Raw genomic sequence first — 22,457 nt, 5'->3', positions numbered from 1 at the left:
TTATTTTAAATTAATACGTGCATAATATAAGCATAATTTTTACCTACAAAAATTGTTCAAATCCAAAAAAAATGTTCAGATATTACAATAAATTTAAATTATAGATTTATAACCATGGATGTTAATTCGCTCTTCGATTATCATTCTTGCGGTATTTAAAAACAGATTTTGATCATTTAATTAGATTCATCAGAGAAAAAAGCGAGGAAAAAATTACTAAAGAATGATTTATCATATAAATGATTTATTTCGTTAGTACGTACATTTGCGCCAGCACAAAAAAAGGATCGTATTATATAAAATGAGAATAATGCAGAGTTCCTTTTTTCGAGACTAGACATGCAGCATGGGATTCCATTACCAATCCCTTTGTTCTTCCTTCGTGATTGATTTTCGTTTTCGCTCTTTGTCGGGTCTTGTTAGCGAAAACGATTCATGTCAATTGTGCGTGTCAATTGTATCGCGAAGGCAAGATGCGAATGGCATTGGAATCCGACAATTAATGTCTTCCTGGTTCGCGGCCCTTTTTCCATCTCCGAGAAACGTCTAGTCGAATTTCTCGAGTAGCAAGATTCCTTAAAAAATTCACGATCGTGTTTATTAATGAATTCTTGATCGCGAACGAAATCACTTTTGTTTATACACATTTTTTCTTGTTACCGAACATCAAAATATTTTTCACTTGATGGAATTGCTAAACTAGAAGAGTATCAAATCTAATATAATAATATAATATATGTAAAACTTGCTTTATACGAATATTTCTTTAATCGTTGATCAAAGATTATTATTATTATTATAAATTGTGCGATTTTTTTATTAGCATTGTATCGCTGCAAGAGAATTCGATTAGGGTTTCTCTTTATGTACAAAGCCTTGTCACACGTCCCGAATTATACTTCATAATATTCACAGGGCAGTGTTAGAAGTATCAGAGTTACACTAATACGCGTAAAGGCAGGCATAAGTGGCTCTTCAAGCTTCGTTGCTTATGAGTGAAGAAGACCGAAACTCGATACACTGTTCGCTTTCTTTCTCTAACGCTTGTAGCTGAATATTTTCACGGTGCTGGCGGATTCAAAGAACAAAGCAACGCAACGTTCTAATAATTCTCTTTTCGCAAGCTCGCTTGTGCCCTAAATCGAGATAAGATAAATGCAACGAGATATATTATAGCGTTCAAAGAAAAAAACATACTTTTGAAAATCGAGATAATGACGAGAATTCTAATTATTCGAATAAAATTATATACAACTTTCATTTATAAAATCAATGGAAATTCATCTTGCGATTTTAGTTTCAGTTGTATAGTGATCAGTATTATACATGTATTATACATGATCTTCGTTCGTTCACTCCTTGACGAAGCAATAATGTACAATCATTATCTCATATTGCATTATAATTCAACATTGGAATTAAAAAAAATACATTGTTCCAAGGTATTTAATCTGTACTTAAGTACATACTGCGAATAGATTATCAATTATAAGCAGTTTTAACTTTATGTAAATTTTGCGTGATTTCATCTTCACGTTGTATTGAATTCAATATTGCAATATTCTAATTCTAAATCGTTTAAACTGGATGAGGAAACCTGATGACGTTTGTGCTTTCAAATTTGCGTAGAGCTAAACAAAAAGTTTTTATATAAATGTATCAGCTTGAGAGAAAGTACAGAGATCATTCAAAAATCAAGATGATAATATAGATGGATGACACTTGCGAACCAGCGATGCATTCTACTACTCTTAAACACAAGATTCCCCTTGCATGTTTATATCAAGTGACCTTCATAAAAGATTTGCACGCATTCTTCGTACTTAAAATGCGTGCGCGACGGAAACGACAGCTGCGACAGTGCTGTTTAAACACTTTTATCATTGCCCGGTGTTTGACAAAGAGCAAAAAATGCGTTCGTTATGAACGAATACTTCTTTAAAGCTAAACACTGTGACTTTGACCTACAAAAATATTTCATTTTTTTCGTCAATAGCAACACGCCTCGTCACAGTCGTGTTGGCATTTTATCTTAAAATTTATGTAAACACGTCACATAATCCACGTAAATTATATTTTCCCTATACGCGCGAGTCCCTATGATCCCCTAAATCGAACAACGATAAATAAGAAGGTAAGCTCCCTTGAAGCTCGCGTATTGTAGCTACATCGAATTTGGCTGGAAATTGAAATATTGACTATGTACAATCCCATTACATTTTGTCGCCTACTTTCCCATTACATTTTGTCGCCTACAACAGACGAAAATTATATTCTACATTAAAAGAAAACTTACAAATCGACGACCATCTACTTTATCTAAGTGTACATGTATACACTGGAAACAATTATTTTCTATATGCGCCAGACTCGTTAGTAGCGGTTAAGTTCATACATCGAGACGATGAACGAGTTTCTTATACAGATAAATAATTATCTATAACAGCGTCAGAAGACTTTGCTGCGATCAAAATGTATTGACCGCGATAATTCATAGTAGTTTTCGGAAAAATGTCTTTTTTTTTAAAGAGATACTTTGTATCTTAAAAATTTCACTCGATATTAATTCGCCAATTCATGATTGCATCAGTTATTATTTCTGAAATATTTGCAATATAATACAACATTGAATATTTGCAATTCTTCTAAATTGTTAGTTCATATATACCTCCATGCAAAGAAGTGTTTCTGAATCGTCTTTCACCGATTATAATAGTTTTCGGTTATCAGATCTGCAACGTTAATAAATGCGATCATGAAAACCGGTATTTCTCTATCGATCTGTATCGATAGGATTATTACAATTTAGTAATAAACGCATCGCGAAGCAATAAGTAAGAGATCAAAAAACTCGAAGAGCTATTAGATTTCTTTAATACCGCTTGATTCGCGTGTTGATCTTCAAGAACGAATGGAAGAAGTTGAAGACGTTGACGCGAATCGATTCAGTTTGCTGTCGATGATGATCTCGTCGCCATTTCTAATGTTGTATCGATAGAGCTGCTTATTCGGATACAGCATTTCTTCCGGTCCGTATTGCGCCTTCATTACCTAAAATATCGAACACATTTTTCAAAATTGTTATGTAATATAATTATCTATTTGCGATCTTATCGTAAGTGATAAGATAAACATGTTGTTTTTAATAATTGGCAAAATTTTACATAGGGTTGAACGCTGAAAAATTTTCATACCTTATTACTAATATTTCGGAAAATATTTTTCACAGGAAATTACAAATTTTAAGCGATGATTCCAGGATAAAAGAATCAAATGAAGGGACTTATATCGGAGATTTATATCGCGACTTCGGGTTTCTCAAAGGAACGGTCAAGGAACCAAACGTTCTGCGAAAATAATATTAAAAACGTTTAATTAATATTTTAGGACGAAATGGCTCACCTGGTCAACATAAAAGAGTCTCATTCTGTTGGCAGGAATTTTCACCATACTTTCCAATTTGGTTTTTAATTCGAATACTGTTCTATATACATCCACCGATCGTACCTGAAGGAATGAATCATGTGTAACTGAAGTATATAGTGTCTGATGCAGAATATTTTTTATGCGTATCGCGAATACAAATTTACACAATCTTCGCACTTAATTGTATTAAGAACAATTCCTAGATGAAAAAGATTAAATCAATTTCCAAGTTGCAAGTTTTGCTTTTTAATACGACACGTCTATGTAAAGTGTGACGAAATTTGACACGAAATTAAATACCTCGACAAGATCTCCGTAAGTGAACGTGACCTTGACCCTTTTCTCCGGTGTCAGATCCACGTTCACCAAGGGGTCCAACTTTCCGTGAATAGCCACGAGCTCGGAATATCTGAAAATTGAAGAAGGGGGTCAAGTTGGGGCGTCTCTGGCGGAAAGAGCGGCGGCCGTGAAACGAGAATACTCTAATAGGCTCGAGCGAAATTAGAATCGCAACGACTCGCGGGAAAACCAGAATTATAACGTACAAGAGCTTCATTCGGAGCAATCACCTTGCTTATCGAGGGAAAAACAACCATTTCGAGACTCACCTTTCAGGTCGATCAGCTTCCGGTTTATCCATGTAATAACGTATAAAGGCCCTCTCGGCATCCTCGCGTTCCTGGGACGATATCACGCCGCCGCCGTTCAAAGTCTCGACGTTTGGCAATCGAGCTATTAGTAGCTGCCGTCTCTCGTGTTCTGTGTATTCTCGAGGGCTCTGATATTAAAAAAGAAATATAAAAAAATAATAAAATGAATAAAAATTGATGAATAAAAATTCGTACAGATCGATTGCTATATAAATACATACAATTTGTAAAAAATTTGCTGTACATATATAATATTTGCTGTATATATAGCTATATAACACACTATACATATTAATTAGAACAAAAAGAAAAATTAATATAAAAATTCCAGATGTATATATATTTGCATTTAAAAAAATGAAATAATATAAGTAATATTATTTAATTTTTAATAATTAATATATAATATAATTAATATTATATTATATAATATATTATATTTTTAATAATTATATAAATAATATTATATAAATATAAATATAAATATTTATAATAAATATATATTATAAATAATATATAAATATTATATAAATATTATGTAAATAATATTATATAAATATTATATAAATATTATATAAATATCTTAATTTTTCTGTCACTATTTATGTTTTGAAAATGAAATTTATAGTATGAAATAATAAGTTAATGAAAGGAAAATGATAGTATAAAAAGCATTCAGAAATAAAAAAATAATGAATAATGAAGAAGATCCATATGTTTAAAATAATAATTCAAATTTGGATAACATTATCAACGATATGAATTTTAGATCAATTATAAATAATTTGAAATAGTTATACCTTCGTAATATATTCGCAATCGTAATTATAGACGATAACTTATAGTCGATAACTTAAGAATAGAAACCACATTCCATAATAAAACTGGTTGTCAATGGTTGAATTGAAGGTTACCATGTTACGTGTCGTATTAATTGGCACCGTCATATGTTAAACTATTTTATTCTAATTCCGACATGTAAAGCAACCAGGCTCTTTCGTTGTATAAAATACAAAAGAGCGAATATCTTTCGTATAATCTCTTAATTCATATAGAAAGCACAAGATGCGTTTATAGAATTTATTTCAAAAAACTTGTTTTTGAAACTCGCGTTAAATTAATCTATAAGCCTATTTGAGCAGGTGCCAAGACTCAATTGCTCTACATCCACGCGGAGAGATCTCTTCGAGCTTACTAGAACATGCATATTTCACATAATCACAAACAACTGTTGCATTTGTGATGTCAGAAATTAGACATGTGTCTCTAATCTGTCTATCGTCGAGCTTAGATTAAACATGTTGAGAGACGCACTTTGAGAGGGTGAAAATAACCCTACGCTTCAAATAATTTCCGTACCATATCATATTTCGTATATTTGCTCTAATGGTTCATGGAATAAACTTGCTTTGCGTTACTTCAAAGAACATAACTTTGCCTTTTGTTCTAACACATGGTTAAAAACTGATATTATTCCGTGTATTATAATTATCTCCTGTTAGAATTAATTTCTATTCCTTCAAAAAATTAATTTTATTTTTTATAGACAACATATGAAGATATTTCATTTGTAATTATATTACGTATATAATATTCATTTAGAAAAGCTAGAAGAAGAAGTGAATTGTGCATTTCAGAGGTGAAATCGCATCCGGTCTTTAATGGACGAGTGAAACGTGGCATCGAAATGCATCAATCGAAACGTTTCCCAAACGGCGAGCGGTGATTTAAGACTTGCCAATCTTTGATCGTCGGAAGAGAAAAAGTCACTTACCTCGAAAAGCGGACATCCTTGAATCCTAAGTGATTTGAGCGCGGGGAATCTGGCAAGCCTCTCGACCTCGTCCCAGGTCGATAACAGGGTACCATTTACGTTCAAGAACCTCAGCATCCTGAAGGGATCGTGGGGCGACCTGACAGTCGTTCCGTGGGACTCCGACTCCGATTCGGATCTATCATAGTTGACCTTGCTCTCGAATATCCTATTTCCCTTTTCCTCCGTCGACGACGTGTGCTCATCTGCATCTAAATGATTCATATTCTCATTATCCTGCCCGTGATCCTCTTCCTTCGCTCGTCGGTCGTTCTCGGACGGCAAATTCCGATTTTCCTCCAGAGCGAGCGATCTGATTGGGCACTCAGCGAGGACAAGACTCTTCAGATTTGGAAATACATATCTAAAAAAAATATATATATATGTACAATAAGAGATCGAACCAAGCAATTGTATTATATTTGAATATTAAGAGATCTTGAAACAATGATAATTAATATATTAATTGTATTTTGTATGTGGATAAAAGGATTTTGTACAGTATAATTATATTATAAATAATTTTCTCTTCATTGTAAAGAAAACTTACCCCAACTTGGAAATTTCGTTCCAAATTTCTACCGGATTGCCGGTGAAGTGCAACTTCTTCAGCGCCGGGTTAACATTCTCCGGCTTCTGATGATCGAGATCCACCGTTTTGTACTCGTTCAACGACAAATGGAGCTCCTCCAGGTTCCGTAGAAGCCGCACGAGTCCCTGCACCGTCGACCAGGACACCCTAGTGCCGTTCAGCACGAGATTCCTCAGAAGATCGTAGTTACCGTGCTTGACGTCCAGCACCTCCGCGAGACAGTTAAAACTGAGATTGACAAACTTGATCTTGGGCATGTGTTGCAGGATGCCGAACACCTCCGTCCACTGCGACAGTTTGTTCTGCGCCAGATCAAGCTCCTCGACGTTCTTGCACTTGCTACGTAGCTTTTCGGCATCGTTGCCCGCCGATTCGATATCGCAGTCCTGGAGAACCAACAGCGCCGGCACCGTGTGTCGCGGCGACTTCTTGGGGATGAAGATGCTCACTGATAGAGCGGCCTTGGGCGAGCCGGACTCCGCTTCATCATCCGTCAACGAGCAGTCCGTTGTCGAGCTGCCGTACTTTAGCTCCAGCGCTTCCAGCAACGACGGCATTTTTACAGCATTCTGAGGAAATTTACAAGTTTATTTTTGACACTTGCAATACATTGATATAAAAATACTTGAGGCTTGTGTTAGAGAAAGAAAATGGAGCTTTCAATTATATTAATATATCAATTGTGGCTATTTAAAGAAGAAACGATAAAATTGAAGAAGAATAGGAGAGATTTGAGTTATTTGAAAATAAATTTTTTCCTCTGAATGAGAAATAAAATACAAGTGAATACGCACACTATTGGCTCAATAAAACAAAGTGACACCGCAGAAAGAGGAAAAAAAGGGAGAAGGAAAAACCTTCGAGCCGGTCATCCTCGAGACACGTTAGAATCTGGTCTCACCATATCCGCTAAGGTCACGCCATTGTCTTTTTGCGCAGCGACTGAGAACCGGTACCGGTTCTCCGGGTAGTCGACACAAAACGATTCCTCGTGATTGCACGCGGCTCGCCCACGCGTCGCACGCGATGAGAGAACTCGGAACGAATCTGAATCTGTTTTGTCTATCGGAGCGAAAAGACCCTGAGAGAGATCGTTCCCGGTAAAAGAGGAATAATTAACTATCGTTGCACAAATATAAAAAAAAAATATTTTAATATTTTAATATTTTAATATTAAAATATTTTAATATTTTGAAGATAAAATCTATGAAAGAGGAGGGGACTGAAAAATCATGTCCATTTGTGATCCCTAAAGATTGAGACGGATCGGACTCTGATAAAGACATATCATAGACACTTTTAATTATTTTTAAAATTTTAATATACACAGGATTTATGAAAGAAACATATTTCAGAAATTATTATATTAGAAAAAATGCACCAAGTCAACTTAGAGATATCATAGTTTCTGTTCACAATATTATATATTCAGATATTAATCGTATATCAAGAGAAATAAAAATTAATTAAATTTTCGTTATTAAATATATAAGATTGTGACAATATAATATAATAGCTTATAAATTATTAATTTAATTTAAAAATTAATTCTATTTTAAATTAATTATTGATATTAAACTTTAAATTAATTATTGGTAAACTATTAAATGTTCAATATTGATATTGAATACTGCCTTTGTTCTTGAACTCAGGCTTAATTTTCGAAGTCATTAATTCGATTAATATCATGCTGTAGGAAAAGTTGTCAAGGACTTTTCATCGCGATTTCTCGAGCGCAGCGACGATTCGCTATGCAACAGTAATTGTTGGGCGAACTTTTAAATCTATTATACGGCACGATTATTAATACGTAGCCCGATTACCACATCTACAATCAGCGATAAATGTCTTTCTACATGCGTGCTATATACGTGCCCATTCGGTCGCGTCTTCACTATGCATGACGACCGCGATTTAACCGCCTTCCACGTGTCGCACAACACGATATACGTACCTGACTTTAATATCCACAATTGTATTATTTATTAGACCGAAGAGAGTGACTGTTGCATTTGTATTCGCGAAAGTGTAGCGTCCGGCACAGTTTCGGCATATCGTGACATTTCGACTTGCCCTGATCTTGACAGGAGCAAGAAGACGCTTCTCGTTGCGTGATATCTAGTATCTTACATATTCTGCGAAATTGTAAGATCGATAAACTTGATATAGATGCAGAGTTTACACGAGGTACTTTGGAGATTCTCCGAATTCGCTGGCAAAAGACGGAAGACTGTGTTACGTCGATCGGATGACATGTAACATGTAAAAGACCATTCACTTTTGTTGGGCGCACGTCAAATTGCACTAGCGTTTACGTAAGAAGGCCATTACGATCACAACGCGTCGCACATTTCAGAGTATTCCATTAATTTATAGTTGCTGTACGCCTGTACACATTATGAAAAATACAGTGGAGAACAATTCCCGCATAATCGCGATGCAAATTTCGCACTCTATAAATATTCATTCGCGACAGGCGGATGAGACGGACAAATTACTTTTTTCCTCAGCTTTTCCTTCAGCTCTCGCAATTTTTCTAAAAGATTTTATTCGCGCTCAATTAAATTTTATTATTCCAGAAAAAGAAAGTACGAAACCGCACAAGTTTAACGAGAAGAAAATCCGAAACAAGAACAAGGACGTAGCCCCCGGAGAAAATCACGTTTTACGCGTTATTAGAAACGAAATGGAAATTATATGAAAAACTTGAGCGACTCGTGCAGCGGAAATTCGGACACGCTTGTTTGCGCTCAGCCTAACCAGAGGAAATGAGCGAAATGTGCGAGGCCCACATCGTGTATCGGATCGCGCAGAGTTAATTCGGGATGCTCTGGTTTCGATCAGCCGACTCCAGCGGCGTCGTCGATCGACGACCAGGACCCACCTACAAGTAAGTGTTATAAATCGCGGTCTCTAAAAGCGTCGGCTCTCCTACGTAATAGCGGCGATATCGGTTCAACGGCCATGCGAAATTAACTTTCTCCGCTCTACGAACGAGAGAGAGGCCTAGAAGCACAAAACCGTGCACTGCATTGCGCGTCACGTTAAAGTCGGAGGCGCGTGTTGCTCCATCTCGACGCGATAGTCCGGGAAAGTCCGGGCACGGTCAGTGGGCACGTTTCTGCATCTGGGAATTGTGCTCTAGATTTTCGTCTTCTTTCGCGAGACGAATTTCTGCAAGCTACGTCAACGACGTCGATGCGCGCAGATACACAGTAAAAAAATAAAATGTTAACTTTAACACTTTTCACATGTCCCAGAAAGTCCACTCTAAATTTTAAGTCAAAATAACTCGCTCGTCATATGATAATTATTGATAAACTCAAAATATTAATTGACACAATACTTTATATTTATTTTTTGTTATCGTGACTTTAAGTGTAAAGTAAAAGTAACATATAAATTAATTAAAAATTACATGAAAAAATAGTTGCAATAACTCGTAAAGAATTTTGAGGACATTAATATATAATACTAATTATTTTAACTTAAATTATTTGTAATAGAAACATTTGATTTTAGTAAATTTGATTATTTTGTATGTCAAAGTTCAAGATTATTTGAAGATTCAGATTTCACTTTAACTTTTCTTAGAATGTTAAACTGACTTTGAGACATGTTGATTGTTTAAAATGATTATGTTAAAAATACTCAAAATAATATTCCATTTCTAAGAACCTATGAAATGTATGTTAATTTTACATTAAAGTACTAATCAAAACGTGTAACACAAAAAAACTTTAACATATGGACGCACAATTTTTTACTGTGTATTATTTATAATAAGCATGCGATGGATGAATTTTTCACCTGATGAAAATAAGCAGTAGACACAATTACTCCGCGAAAAATGCAAGCTGTAACATCTTTTTTTATGAATGAGCACCTTAGTTAGACGAAAGGAAGAGTTTTTGCGGAGAAGAGCATACATTATTATTTTTACGTACGAATTTATAAATGATGATAATTATGAATTTCTTAAGCGGAACGCTCGATTTCGATTTCAAACTCGCTTGCGGAATCACATCATTTACAAATTAGACATACAATACGTTCGCGACTGGCGATAAAGTAGAGAAAAGTAAGAGTGAGGATGCCATGGATTTAGACAAATAGCTTTTGTACAAATTACGGAAATCGAATACAATTGTAAAGAACCAAGATTCACTCTCTACGTAATTTCACGCTGGTTGCCGATGTGTTCCGATTTATACGATAAGAGAATATTTATATTTCATACTACGACATCTGAAAGCGAAGTCCGAAATTCGAAGCGAAATTTGTTGCTTCGAGAGAAACAAAAATATACGTTAAAATATTATGGGTCTATTCTAGTAAAAATGCTCTATAACGCTGTATCTCTATAAGCTATGTAGCACTGTAAAAAGAAAGTAGAGTGTAGAGTAAAAAAGAAAGAGCGAAGAGCGAAAAAAAGAAAGAATTAAAGAGCTACAAAGTTACAGAGTTTACAGAGCGAAAATTTTCTTACCAAATACACGACTTAATTAAATAAACAAATATCATCATGGTATCATATATGACACCAGAATATAAGTATACTTTGCACATAATAAAAATTATTTATTTTATATTACGCGATGTGAAAACAAATAACTCCAAGCTAATTTATCAACCTTCCAACAGAGTTAGCGATTTATCGTGTTGTTGTTCATGCAAAAGGAAAGAACATGACGAGGAAACATTGACAGGCATATAGCACGGATAGAGACGGGTTGCAGCTGGCAATCAGCTGAGCCGCGAGGCTTGAAAGCATTAAAGTGAGCCGTGCGTCCCGTTCTCTTGCGTGGCCAGCTACGCGTAACGTAACGCTAAATATACGACAGTGATGACGATTACGAAATGTCAAATAGAATTGGCGGCGCAGTGGGTCAATCGTGATGCTGTTTATATGCTCGAGCATCAGAAAAGACGGCCGACCTTCCTTCTTTAAAAAAAATTCGCACTTATGGTCCTCCAAGGTTTTATTTAAAAAAAAAAATATGGCAATTCGAGCAAAATCCATTCTGACAAGAAATTTGACAATTGTTTTCCAAATTGTAAGAAAATGAATAAGATCTGCTTTTTTTAGCTGCCATATTTGCTATTCCTTTATAATTTATTATTTTATAATTACAACATTTTTAATTTATATATTTTACGGAGGTATTTTAATTTCATATATTTGCGTAATTAATTGCAAAACTGTTTGATGTAGGATTTTCAAGCTGATTTATCCTTCAATCACTTTCATGCTTCCACAGACTCAAGGCCTCAATACAAGCGCCAACAAGGTACGATAAATTCAAGTGCGCATTTAACGATGAGTCCCGGCGATAAGTCTTCGAAATTTAAAAATGGAATCGAGGTTGAATCGCAACAGAAGGTTTTGGTGAATGTTTATTTTTCGCGTTTAAATTTTATACTTTGCTCAACTCCTCAGCAAACCTCAACAGCTCACCCTACCTCGGTTTTATTCAAATTATTTCCTATATAATAGACAAAGCGTCATTGTGTGCAAAACTGCAAATGTCAGAGTAAAATAAACTGGTAATCTATAAGACGTTTGTAAAAAGGAATCTTGAAGAACGAGAGAGAGAAAGACGACGATATTTATCACTCTCGGAGCTTCGGAGCGTGACAAACATTGCGTGTCGCCTTCTCTCTCTTCTTCTTTTGTCTTCCAGCGTCGCGGAAATGAAGTAGGAAATGGACAGATTAGGCAAGATTGGAGCTTTCCTTACGTGGCGCACAATGCCTTTCACCGGCCGCGAAAAAGCGACGGAGAAATCAAAAGCGCCGAACGTGCATCGGAGCGAAACGACGGAGGCTTTGCTTTTCCGTTTCACGTGTAAAATCCGATGAAGTAACGTTGACGAAAGTTTGCTTTTCGCTGCGCAAATGCAGCGCAAATGCAATGTCTCGTGCCGTGTCGACGGAATATTACTCACTTTGCTCAAGGTTACCCGATAGCATTGTGTGTGACGATGTATATGTATATAGACATTAGCGTTGAGTGCGACGACACATATATTTATAATAATATATAAATAATATATAAATATAAATATAAATATAAATATAAATATAAATATAAATATAAATATAAATATAAATATAAATAAATATAAATATATATTTTCGTTGCCTTTTAATTTGCGTAAAACTATATTAAATGCGCGCCTAATTCAGGAGCGAATTAAAATTAACGGCGAAACATTTTATGGAACTTTGATTGGAACTATAAATGATGCAGACGATATATATAAAGATAACGGAACGATCAAAGATGAAAATTAATTTTTGAATATAAAATAAATTCCTCGGATAAATAATAATGCAAGTTTCGGAAACATATTGAGATAATCAATCACCGTAAGCAAAAAATATGTTTATAAAGGAGATTTGCACGTATGTATAAAAAATTGATAGCTTTTTATAAAAGACCGAATTAAAATACTAATTTTTTTGAAAAGTTTTACAAGCGCAATGGATGCGATTATTAATGATACGACAATCAAGCGAAGCGATAAGTAATTCCGCTTATCTCACAGATGCACTACTGGAAATATCCACCATATGTATATATATATATATATAATCAGATAATAATCTCTCCTTCTCTTTTCCTCTTTGCCTGCCGTTTCATTCTTAAAAAACGCGTCTCGCATCGGCGCATGGCAATTAAATTGATGTGTGTGAGAAAGCGGCAAGAGGAAATATACAGATGTGTCATAAAGCTACTGCGCAATTTTTCATAGTCAGATCTCTCGATAAATTTAAAATTCCGTTTCTTTTCAGAGAAGATTTGATGATCGTGATTCGATGTAATTAGAGAGAGAAAGAAAGAGCGAAAGAGAGATAGAGAGAATGATTTAAAAATTTTTAACATTATATACTTTCGCTTAAATTAAAACTAATACGAGTTAAAGTTAAAATACGAAATCAAGGCTAATTGAAAAATGAAATTTCTTTTTGTCGTCTCTGTAAATTTAATATAAAATATTTATTTGCAGTTGAAATACTATGCTGTATTTCGAAACACTTGGTGTGCATTAGAATACTATATATAATGCAGGGAACTCACCCTTTCACAAAACAGCACTCTTAGCTGCGAATTTTAACAGCGATTTATTCCTACGATGCAAAAGTTACTAAACATTAAAAAAATAAATTAGGAACCATCCAAATCTTTGAGAGCTCTGATTAAACTCTAAATTTTATAAAATCAGATAATTTTTGATAATTTTCCGATTGAAATTTCGATAATTTTAAGATCAAACATTGCCTTTGTGAATTCTCATACATTATATACATTATAGATTTGTCTTTATCAAAATGTCGAAACATTCTCATGCAATAGCATGAAATATATATAAGAAAAACAAAAGAAAATAAGAATAAAAATACAGATAGTTGCACATATCTCGTGGATATCAAAACATATTTAACAATGTATTATTTCTGCTAACAATTCTCTGATAATGTGTTCCATTTACCTTATTATTATTATTATTATTATTTCGATTTATCTTATCGATTTATCTTATTATTATTATTCGACTTATTTTCATCTATTATATTCATTATCCGTCAGATTTTTCTTTACATCCGCTCAGTGCTGCAATTATAAACAAACGCTTTCCATAGAGTGCCCAAGTAGACAAAATGAAATTGCACGGAATCCACTTTCTTTATCGCGATAAGCAAAGGGAAGTTTCATGAAAATATTCATCCGGTGGAAAATCTTGCAGTCACGCAACCGTAAGCGGAAAATAATTGTATCAGTGCGTAAGATTTATTTAATGCGCCCGCTAATGAAATTTATTGCTTTAATTAAACTTAGCAATTTGTTCAGATCGGATTTGTTTATTGATAATAAACGGATTCAATCATACATCCCGGATACACACATACATTTTATTTGGCATTATTTACTAAGGATTTTCAACATTTTACGAGCAATCGAATTATTATTGATTTCTGTGAAATTTTTATGATATAAAATTTATCTCATAGGCCAATCATACATACAGTATCGTTTTCGCTTATAACTTTGCGATCTCGAGGAAAGGATACATTTTGCAATATTTATATTTTCTTTTTACACATGCGAGATTGAGCAAAAGATGGCAGAATGTTTAAAGAGAGATCCTAAATGAGAGAAGGATTTACAGAGACTCACATGAGCGCGCATCGAGAAATCTACGAGGTACCTGCTTGATTTCTACCTGACGATCGATAACGCGATATAGTAATGCAACTGCGACGTATTTTTAGCGATCGAATGCACTGAAGATCCTCGTAAACTTTGGCTCTGGTGTCTAAACGTGTCTCTCATGCACAATCTCTCCTCTCGTTTACATAATGTATCTTGAAATCGATTGAAATTACGTGCGAAAAGTTGTTTAATCGTGCCGCGAGGATAGACTTTGTTGCATAAAAGCGTTAAATCAACGGGAATGAAAGGACTGCTGTCAATGGGACGTGAAACTGATTAAATCTCCAGCGTGTCTCAAGTCGACTGCGCGTTTCGAAACGATGCGCCATCGATTGCGCTGGAAATGTCAAAATAATTTGCACTTATCGCAAGAGCTTGGCAACTATCCTCGTTTCTTTTAGAGATAAAATCTAATCGGAGAAATAATAAGCAAACTGCGTCTTAAATAATCGTTCTTAAATAACATAAAAGAGAATAAATTCCCCTTTCCTATGTCCCGTTCGTGCATTTCGCAATTCATTTCGCGCGACATCATACACTTTTGTAATAAAACAAACGTTTGTTTTTTTTTTCTCCCAATTAAAATCCGTATTGCTCCGAATCGCATTAGAATTGAGTTGTGCGAAATCCGAATTGCGTATGAATCTTTCCCATCTCGACCTTGCTTACCAAGGTTATTGCGCGGTGACAGAACACGCTCTTTGTGCGAAAGTGCACAATCGTAAAATTCGCTAGACAATAAAACGCGGCCGCGGGGAGCACCGCTGACACGTTGGAATCCGATTGCGCAATCGACGATCGGGCGTTCGGAGGCGCTCTTGCCAGTAGGCGCGTTCGCTGAAAGTTGCGCAAGTTGCGCTAAAGTGCAATGGCGCGAGTAAAGACCGACAACAAGCTACGAGTTATCTATGGAACACACTTCTCGGGAGTTATGAACTATTAAAACGTCGCGATATTTTTCAGCTAGACCGTAGGCGTCTACTTTCTATCTCATTTAAACATCGCGCAATATTTCGCCAAGTTTTTTCTGCGTTATTGAGCGATTTATATCAATATTGAATAATTCGATACAATGAAGTGACTGTTGAAAATAATAAATTGATTTTGCAAAATGGCCGAGAAATTTTAAATAAAAGACGCAAACAAAAAAACGTTTTAATTTTGATAAATAAAATAATGTTCGATTTAATGAATAAAAATAATGAATAAAAATAATGAATAAAAATAAAGCTATTCTGCGCCGGAAACAGTACAATCGATCTGCTGTCTGGCGGTAGCCAAGCCCATTATGCAAAACAGGATGATTATTCTATAAAACATAACAATAAAAAAATATAAATGACAAGTATCGGAAAATTAACATTTTGTCATGTTTCATATTATTACGAATTAAAATTCAAAAGAAGATGAAAAATTTATTTATTTATTTATTTTTCCGTGAAAGTGACTTGATAGATCGTGTGTTCTTAAATATACGAAGAAATAATTTTCCATTCTACAAATTTTGTACGGAAAGGAAATGACTAGTCTTCTACATTTCATTTTGACATTTTAAAATGTTTACATCCCTTTCCTACATACGCGACAATAATTATATAACTGATAAATTTCGCACAACTCTCTCATCATTTCATTGTTACCACTTCACTGAAAAAAAACAAAAAACATGAGAATTGCTAGCATTAACTGAATCACCCTGTAGAGCAAGGTGAGCTCCACATCGCTTCCGGACGGCATCTTACAATTAGATCTAATTGTTGATACCGCTCGACGGATGTGTAATCAGCAAAACCCGATAGCTTCCTAGGAAAGCACGGGTATCCGAGGTAACGCGCGAGGAACAAGCTTCCGAGTCTTATCCATCGAGCGGTATCGACAATCAACTCCATATTCGAATCCAGGAGTCGTTTTTGCCGAGGCTCTCTCTCTCTCTCTCTCTCTCTCTCTCTCTCTCTCTCTTGCGCGCGCGCGCGCGCGCGCTCTTTCGCCAAAACGACCCTGATATCTAAACTAAATGCGCATAGTATAGTAAAACGATCGTGTGATTGTTGCGTGCGTGTCACACGAGCGTGACGAGCGCGATGATCGCGTTACGACTTCCGCGATTGGCGCAGGGCGCGCGAGTTCCTGTATTTTTTTCGCGCGAGAGATATCGTTCGCAAAAATCTCGGGAAGTCGAATCGGGTCAAGGATCAGACAGAACCCGAACGCGACTCGCGTCATCTCTATCATCTACTTACTGCTTCGCAGGTCGCCCTTGATGGTTAAAACGTCACATCCGCGGATACACAGGTACACAGGCACACGCGTCGCGCGCTCGCGCGCAGACACACACGCGCGATGCGTTATCTCCTACGCATTCGATTCGACGAGGGAGATGCTTCGGTTCCGTGATCGTCGCGTCGACAACTTCACGGCGTCGCGCGGACTCGAACGTGCGTCGTCGATTTCTCGAGTGGAGGACGAGTGACGTCGCGCGCGAACGCGCCGTTCGCCATCCAGCGTTGGACTGGCTCCTTTGTTTAGTAAACAGAAACAGCTGAGCGGCCGAGCGGTGGAGGTGGCGGCGCGGCGGCGGCCGTCCGTACAATAATATTGACCGCATCGCGCATGCGCGGTGCCCGCGCTCGCGGTCACGTGGTCCGCTGCTGGAGCTGGAGAACGGCCGATGACGCGACGCGCATCGCGCATACGCCAGTCGCCTTTAAACTGCGAACGCGGGAGGGTGTCTGGCTCCTCTTCCGTGCGCTTCTAATGAGCTCCGAATTTGGAGCTGTAGCTCGAAACAGGAGATACATGAAAAAAATGTCAAACGTCAATCGAATCCTTCCAGCTACACGGCGAATTAAATATAGAGGCTTTGCAGTTTTAAATTCTGAATTGCAAGAGGTCTGGGAATAATTTTCTTTAGCGATATTTGTTGTACTTTTTCATGATCCCCGACATCAATCTTTAGAAAATTTGCATTTCCAATTTTTTGATATCAAAGTCTTAAATAATTTTGCGTCGAAAATAAACCAACTAATTTGCCTGCATTCGTTGATGCACGCGAGAAAATACACACGTTCAAAATTACGTATAAAATCTCAATTTTGTTAAAGTAAAGCGCACATGATGTATATGTATTTTACTTTGAATTAGCTTGAATGTATAAGATGTTGGTGCATATAAATACATAATAATGTACATATTTTAATAGTAATCTACATATTTTTAGAAATGTAAAAAATATATCGTTAAATTCAAAGTCGCGCAAAAATATAAATGTTAAATTAGAAAAAGACAGAGCTACGCTAGAAACAGATTACTTAAAAAATTATGTCGGAAATGTCTATGTATTTAACGTACTTGTCTTATCGTCTTATCTTGTACTTACGGAAATATGAAGATTAGGAGAATGTTTCGCGCGAATACATAGTTGAACACATATGCTTGAATGGATTATATAATTTATAATGTAGAAAAAGAAGGTCAAGAGAGAGAATGAAAAAAAAAGTTATACTGCATACAAAAAATTTTGACGTATGACATTTCCCGGAAGCAATGTGAATGTAATTACTATTGAGAGGAAAGCGGACAATCAGCGTTGGCATGGAGACTTTTTATCTCATTATTCTGTGTATTTTTTTATATTCCTAACTTTTTTATTATAGAGTATCAGTGACGACGTCAGCGTGTAGAATTATCCCGTTATATACTTTATTACATTTTTATTATAATTTTTGTAATGCTATATATCTTTTCATCCCCTACCATACACACTTATCAATCATGTTATTGAATATCAGTTTAACAATTAAGGACGATTAACACTTTCAAAATGCTTTGCTTCAATTTTCTAAATACGAAGAAAACTGATAGACATGAACATAAACAGAGATGCAACACGATTGTAAAATTACTGTTGCCGGGAAGATACAACTTTATATGTCGTTAATTATCATCCTTCAGCCTTATATTATATTATCTGTCGAGGCATAGAATTTTTTTACATAGATTTATCATCGGTACCATCAACTCTCTAACAGTGTGTTACACTTACTTTGTTTTCAAAAATGTTTATCACACTCTCTCTCTCTTTCTCACATTTATAAATTATTGTACACACCGAAGAATTCTCTTGAAATGTCTCTGCTGTTTGTCTTGTTACTCATGTATAATCATTATTATTAATTATAGGTTATACAATTAAAGTGATAGATACCTATAAAATTCTTATATAGGTACATTATGTTACACATACATACATATACATATATGTTTGTAAGTTAAAAATCAGAGATGTTTCAGAGGCATTCCATATTTCTTCGTTTGCAAGGGATTATTACTATTATATATTATTTCAATCATCACAAAGGACTGAATGATGATCGAATAGATTGAGAGAAATCGGAAAGTCTTCGTCTGTACTTTCTACGTTATACAATTCAGTTGTTGTTAATTTAATTTACTTGATGTTAATTACATCAATTCGCGGACGCTCACGCGAGCGGAAAACGTACATGCAACAATTATGCGAATTATAGGCATCATATTTAAAATATTATGCGGTCATATTACGAAATTAAGCTAATTAATTCTCCGAACTCGTCAAAAATTATAGTTGCTCGCTATTCGAAATGCGAGATCTGACAATGATTCGTGTTATTTTAAGGCAAAAGTTGTCCAAAAAATATTCAAGTTCTTTTCTCTAACATTATTTTCTGTACACTTTCTTCAAGAAATCATATAAATACTAAAAAGTCTCTCAAGTCTCATTTTAATGTTGTTTGTTCGATTTTCATTGATCCTTAAAAATTTGTGATCGTGTAACTTATCTTGTATCAGGTCTTTTATCCAGAGCTCTTTTTTAATAGAATGTCGCATTTATTTAAAAAGATAACTCTAATAATTTTGAAATTTTTATACTCGAAAAATATATCTGAATCGTTAAGTATACTTAAGATATTCTCTTAAATATTTTTGTTTTACATGAAAATGCGCAATTTTTTAAATTCAATCAAAATTCTAGTAGAAAGATTCTATGATGAATAATGATTTTCATAACATATTTTTCTTTATAACAATCGCCGCAGAAAATTCATAATTCGAATTACAATTTGCGGAAACGTTAGAGAATAGCGAAATATAATACCAACACTATATATGTATCGTGCTTCTGACAGCATATTATTACGCCATAAATTTTATGTAGGAAGAGAATTGCTGGCCACCAATAGAGTACTGGTCAGGTATATTATTATATACATTATTATATAAAAGTGTTTATGCTTCCGGTAACTAACGGTTAAGAAATTTGCAACAAATGAGTGAATCAATTTGACTTCATAACAATAACAATAACATTCCTTATCATTATTGTATTTTAAAGCATATTCGATGTTTTCCAGAAAACACATTTTTCTTTGTACCAAAAAAATATCAATGCTATTTATTAAATTTGTTTTTTCTTTTTACCAAAACAATCATGACTTCTTAAATTATGTATATGGGACTGTTAATTTTACAATCGCATTGCCTATTGTTCGTATTTTTTCTCTTTAATTTATCCTTTTTCACATAAAAGCGTAAATGTTGAAAATTTTTAATATAAATTCTGTCAATTAAAAATTAGGAAAACACTTTCATATTGCGACAACTTATATGTATACATGCATATGTGTCTCCTATATGTATTTTCAAATTGTTTGAAAGCACATTCGCGAAAGAAAGAGACATTTTTGCTACCATGTTTCCGCACAAATTTCAAAGTATATTGATTGGTCGAAATGTGCATGAGGGCCGCGTGCTGTGTTCTATAAAAAGCTCTGGTTTACGATATGTAACGTAAGTTATTTATTCGAGCATGTCTGTATACATTAATTACTGCTTGCCACAATAGGACAAAGTGGTACACATACGTTTTTCAGCTTTTTCTTTGCGTTGATATCGATGTCGATTAACCCTTAAATGTTATCATCTGCAACTAATCAATATTAAATTAATAACATGTGAATATACATGTATATTTTTTATTTTAATATTTTTCTATGCCGAATTTTAATATAATCTAAAGCCCTACCAACTTTGAACACATTTCGAATTTTACATAGAGTTCAATATCTTTGGAAGAATCTTTATGACAACGCGTCTCGCGATCGAGAAAATAAATCTTTGGAAACAATTTAGGAAAACTTGACACATCGATATCAATATAATTATACTTAACATTTTAAATATATTAGAGAAAAGAATATACCGTGCAACATAATTTTTGTCCCAACATTAGCTCTCTTTGGCGAATATGCAGGTAAAAAAAGGCTACAATAAAACTTCTCTCGATGATCTCATTTAAGGGCAATCGAAACGAAGCAATGTTCTCCAAAGAAAACACACGTTATTCTCTCAACTACGTGCACACAACTGCTACTTATCAAGATACATTCCACTTTTCTTACTCTTAAATCTTACATATCGTTCTCACAAAAAAGCGCGGCTAAACTTTATCTTTACAGACTTTTTACCTGTACAGAACATTTTCTTTTTTTTCAATACGATAAGGACAACGGTTATATAATATATATTCTACGGCTTGTTCCTTTAAAATATTTATTTCTTATGTCAAATATCAGATCAACAGAGTTTAGATCTATTATCCACCCTACTTGATTTCTACTTGATTTATTATACGGAGATAAATAATGCTTTTCCTCTCGAGTGGTCAATATACGCACATGATACATTTATATATTATCGCAATGAGGGGGTTGTGATGCTAAATTTTCGCGTCTATTCCGCTGCATACACACTAACACCAAAAGGCTATGCTTTTTTACAGAAGTATATAGAGAGTACCATCACATTTCGCTATAACTCTCGATTTATATTGTTCATATTGTTATCGATAAACTGGCATGACTGTATTAAAATACAATTGTAAATGAAATCAACAGATTGCATTATATAATGTGTCGTTTATAAAGTGTAATACTTTAAAGAGACGATTTATATAACATTTTCATAACTTTTTTTACGCGTTTGCCTTTCTCACGCACGTTTACCTTCTTTCTCTTTAGAAAAACTATCAGAGAGGCAAAAACGTATGCAGAATCATACAACAAATACGTAGCAAGTGTCAACTTGCCTTTATTAAATGCTTAAAATTCGTTTCACATTCGCGTATGATTTCTTGTCTCTCTTTCTCCTCGCCAATCATTCTTTTCCAGAATCATTGTAAACATGTCAAAGCCGCTCTTTTATTCGCTCTAACTCTACTGTTATCCTTTCCTAAAATCTATACATGCAATGCTTAACTGTACTTTATATGCTTTTTTGCTTAGATACACGAACGCCGTTTCTGGATCGCACGACGGTACGATTATGCATATTTTGAGATCACGAGCTGGAAACGTCACGTCTTGGTGCAGGCTCCTGCAAAGGAAAAACCTGCCCAAAATCCGTTTAAGACACCAAACTCAAATAAACCTTGACACTGTAACTCGAAAAGCTTTGCGCTGTTTCAAAGAGCGAGGAGCATCGTTGGATCCGATTTAGGTTTGTAGTATTTCTCGCGTGTACTCTCTTAAAACTTTCGGCACACCGTGACAAATTATTACGTATAAACATTTTTTTATGTTTCAACAAAGAAAGAGAAAAGTCTCTTTGTTATACAAAAAGAATGCAATTTTCGAATATTGAAATTATACGAAATATTAAAAATCGGGAAAATATAATTAATAATGTTTAATTTAATAAAAGTTTCAGCATCAATAAAAATAA

The 22,457-nt window shown here is 34.8% G+C and overlaps 1 protein-coding gene across 2 annotated transcripts; it reads right to left on the bottom strand.

The window, feature by feature from the left end:
* Positions 1 to 234: 234 nt before the first annotated feature.
* On the bottom strand, positions 235 to 17,224 carry LOC105251491 (tubulin-specific chaperone cofactor E-like protein). 2 transcript variants are annotated; one of them, XM_011258347.3, is made up of 7 exons: positions 16,940 to 17,224; positions 6,440 to 7,050; positions 5,851 to 6,253; positions 4,035 to 4,204; positions 3,727 to 3,835; positions 3,403 to 3,507; positions 235 to 3,051 (listed from the first exon to the last, which is right to left on the bottom strand). In XM_011258347.3, the coding sequence occupies exons 2-7, from the start codon at positions 7,036 to 7,038 to the stop codon at positions 2,902 to 2,904; spliced, it is 1,536 nt and encodes a 511-aa protein (XP_011256649.1). In that variant the 5' UTR covers positions 7,039 to 7,050; positions 16,940 to 17,224; the 3' UTR covers positions 235 to 2,901. The 2 variants fall into 2 exon arrangements, with proteins under 2 accessions (XP_011256649.1, XP_025265277.1); XM_025409492.1 differs by lacking the exon at positions 16,940 to 17,224 and adding an exon at positions 8,436 to 8,883.
* Between the last annotated feature and the right edge of the window lie 5,233 nt (positions 17,225 to 22,457).

Source organism: Camponotus floridanus, unplaced genomic scaffold (genome assembly GCF_003227725.1).
Source record: "Camponotus floridanus strain SB8 unplaced genomic scaffold, Cflo_v7.5 scaffold27, whole genome shotgun sequence".
Taxonomy (NCBI): Eukaryota; Metazoa; Arthropoda; class Insecta; order Hymenoptera; family Formicidae; genus Camponotus; species Camponotus floridanus.
The sequence above is the reverse complement of the archived record's forward strand: the minus strand, read 5'-3'. Positions and strand labels throughout refer to the sequence as shown.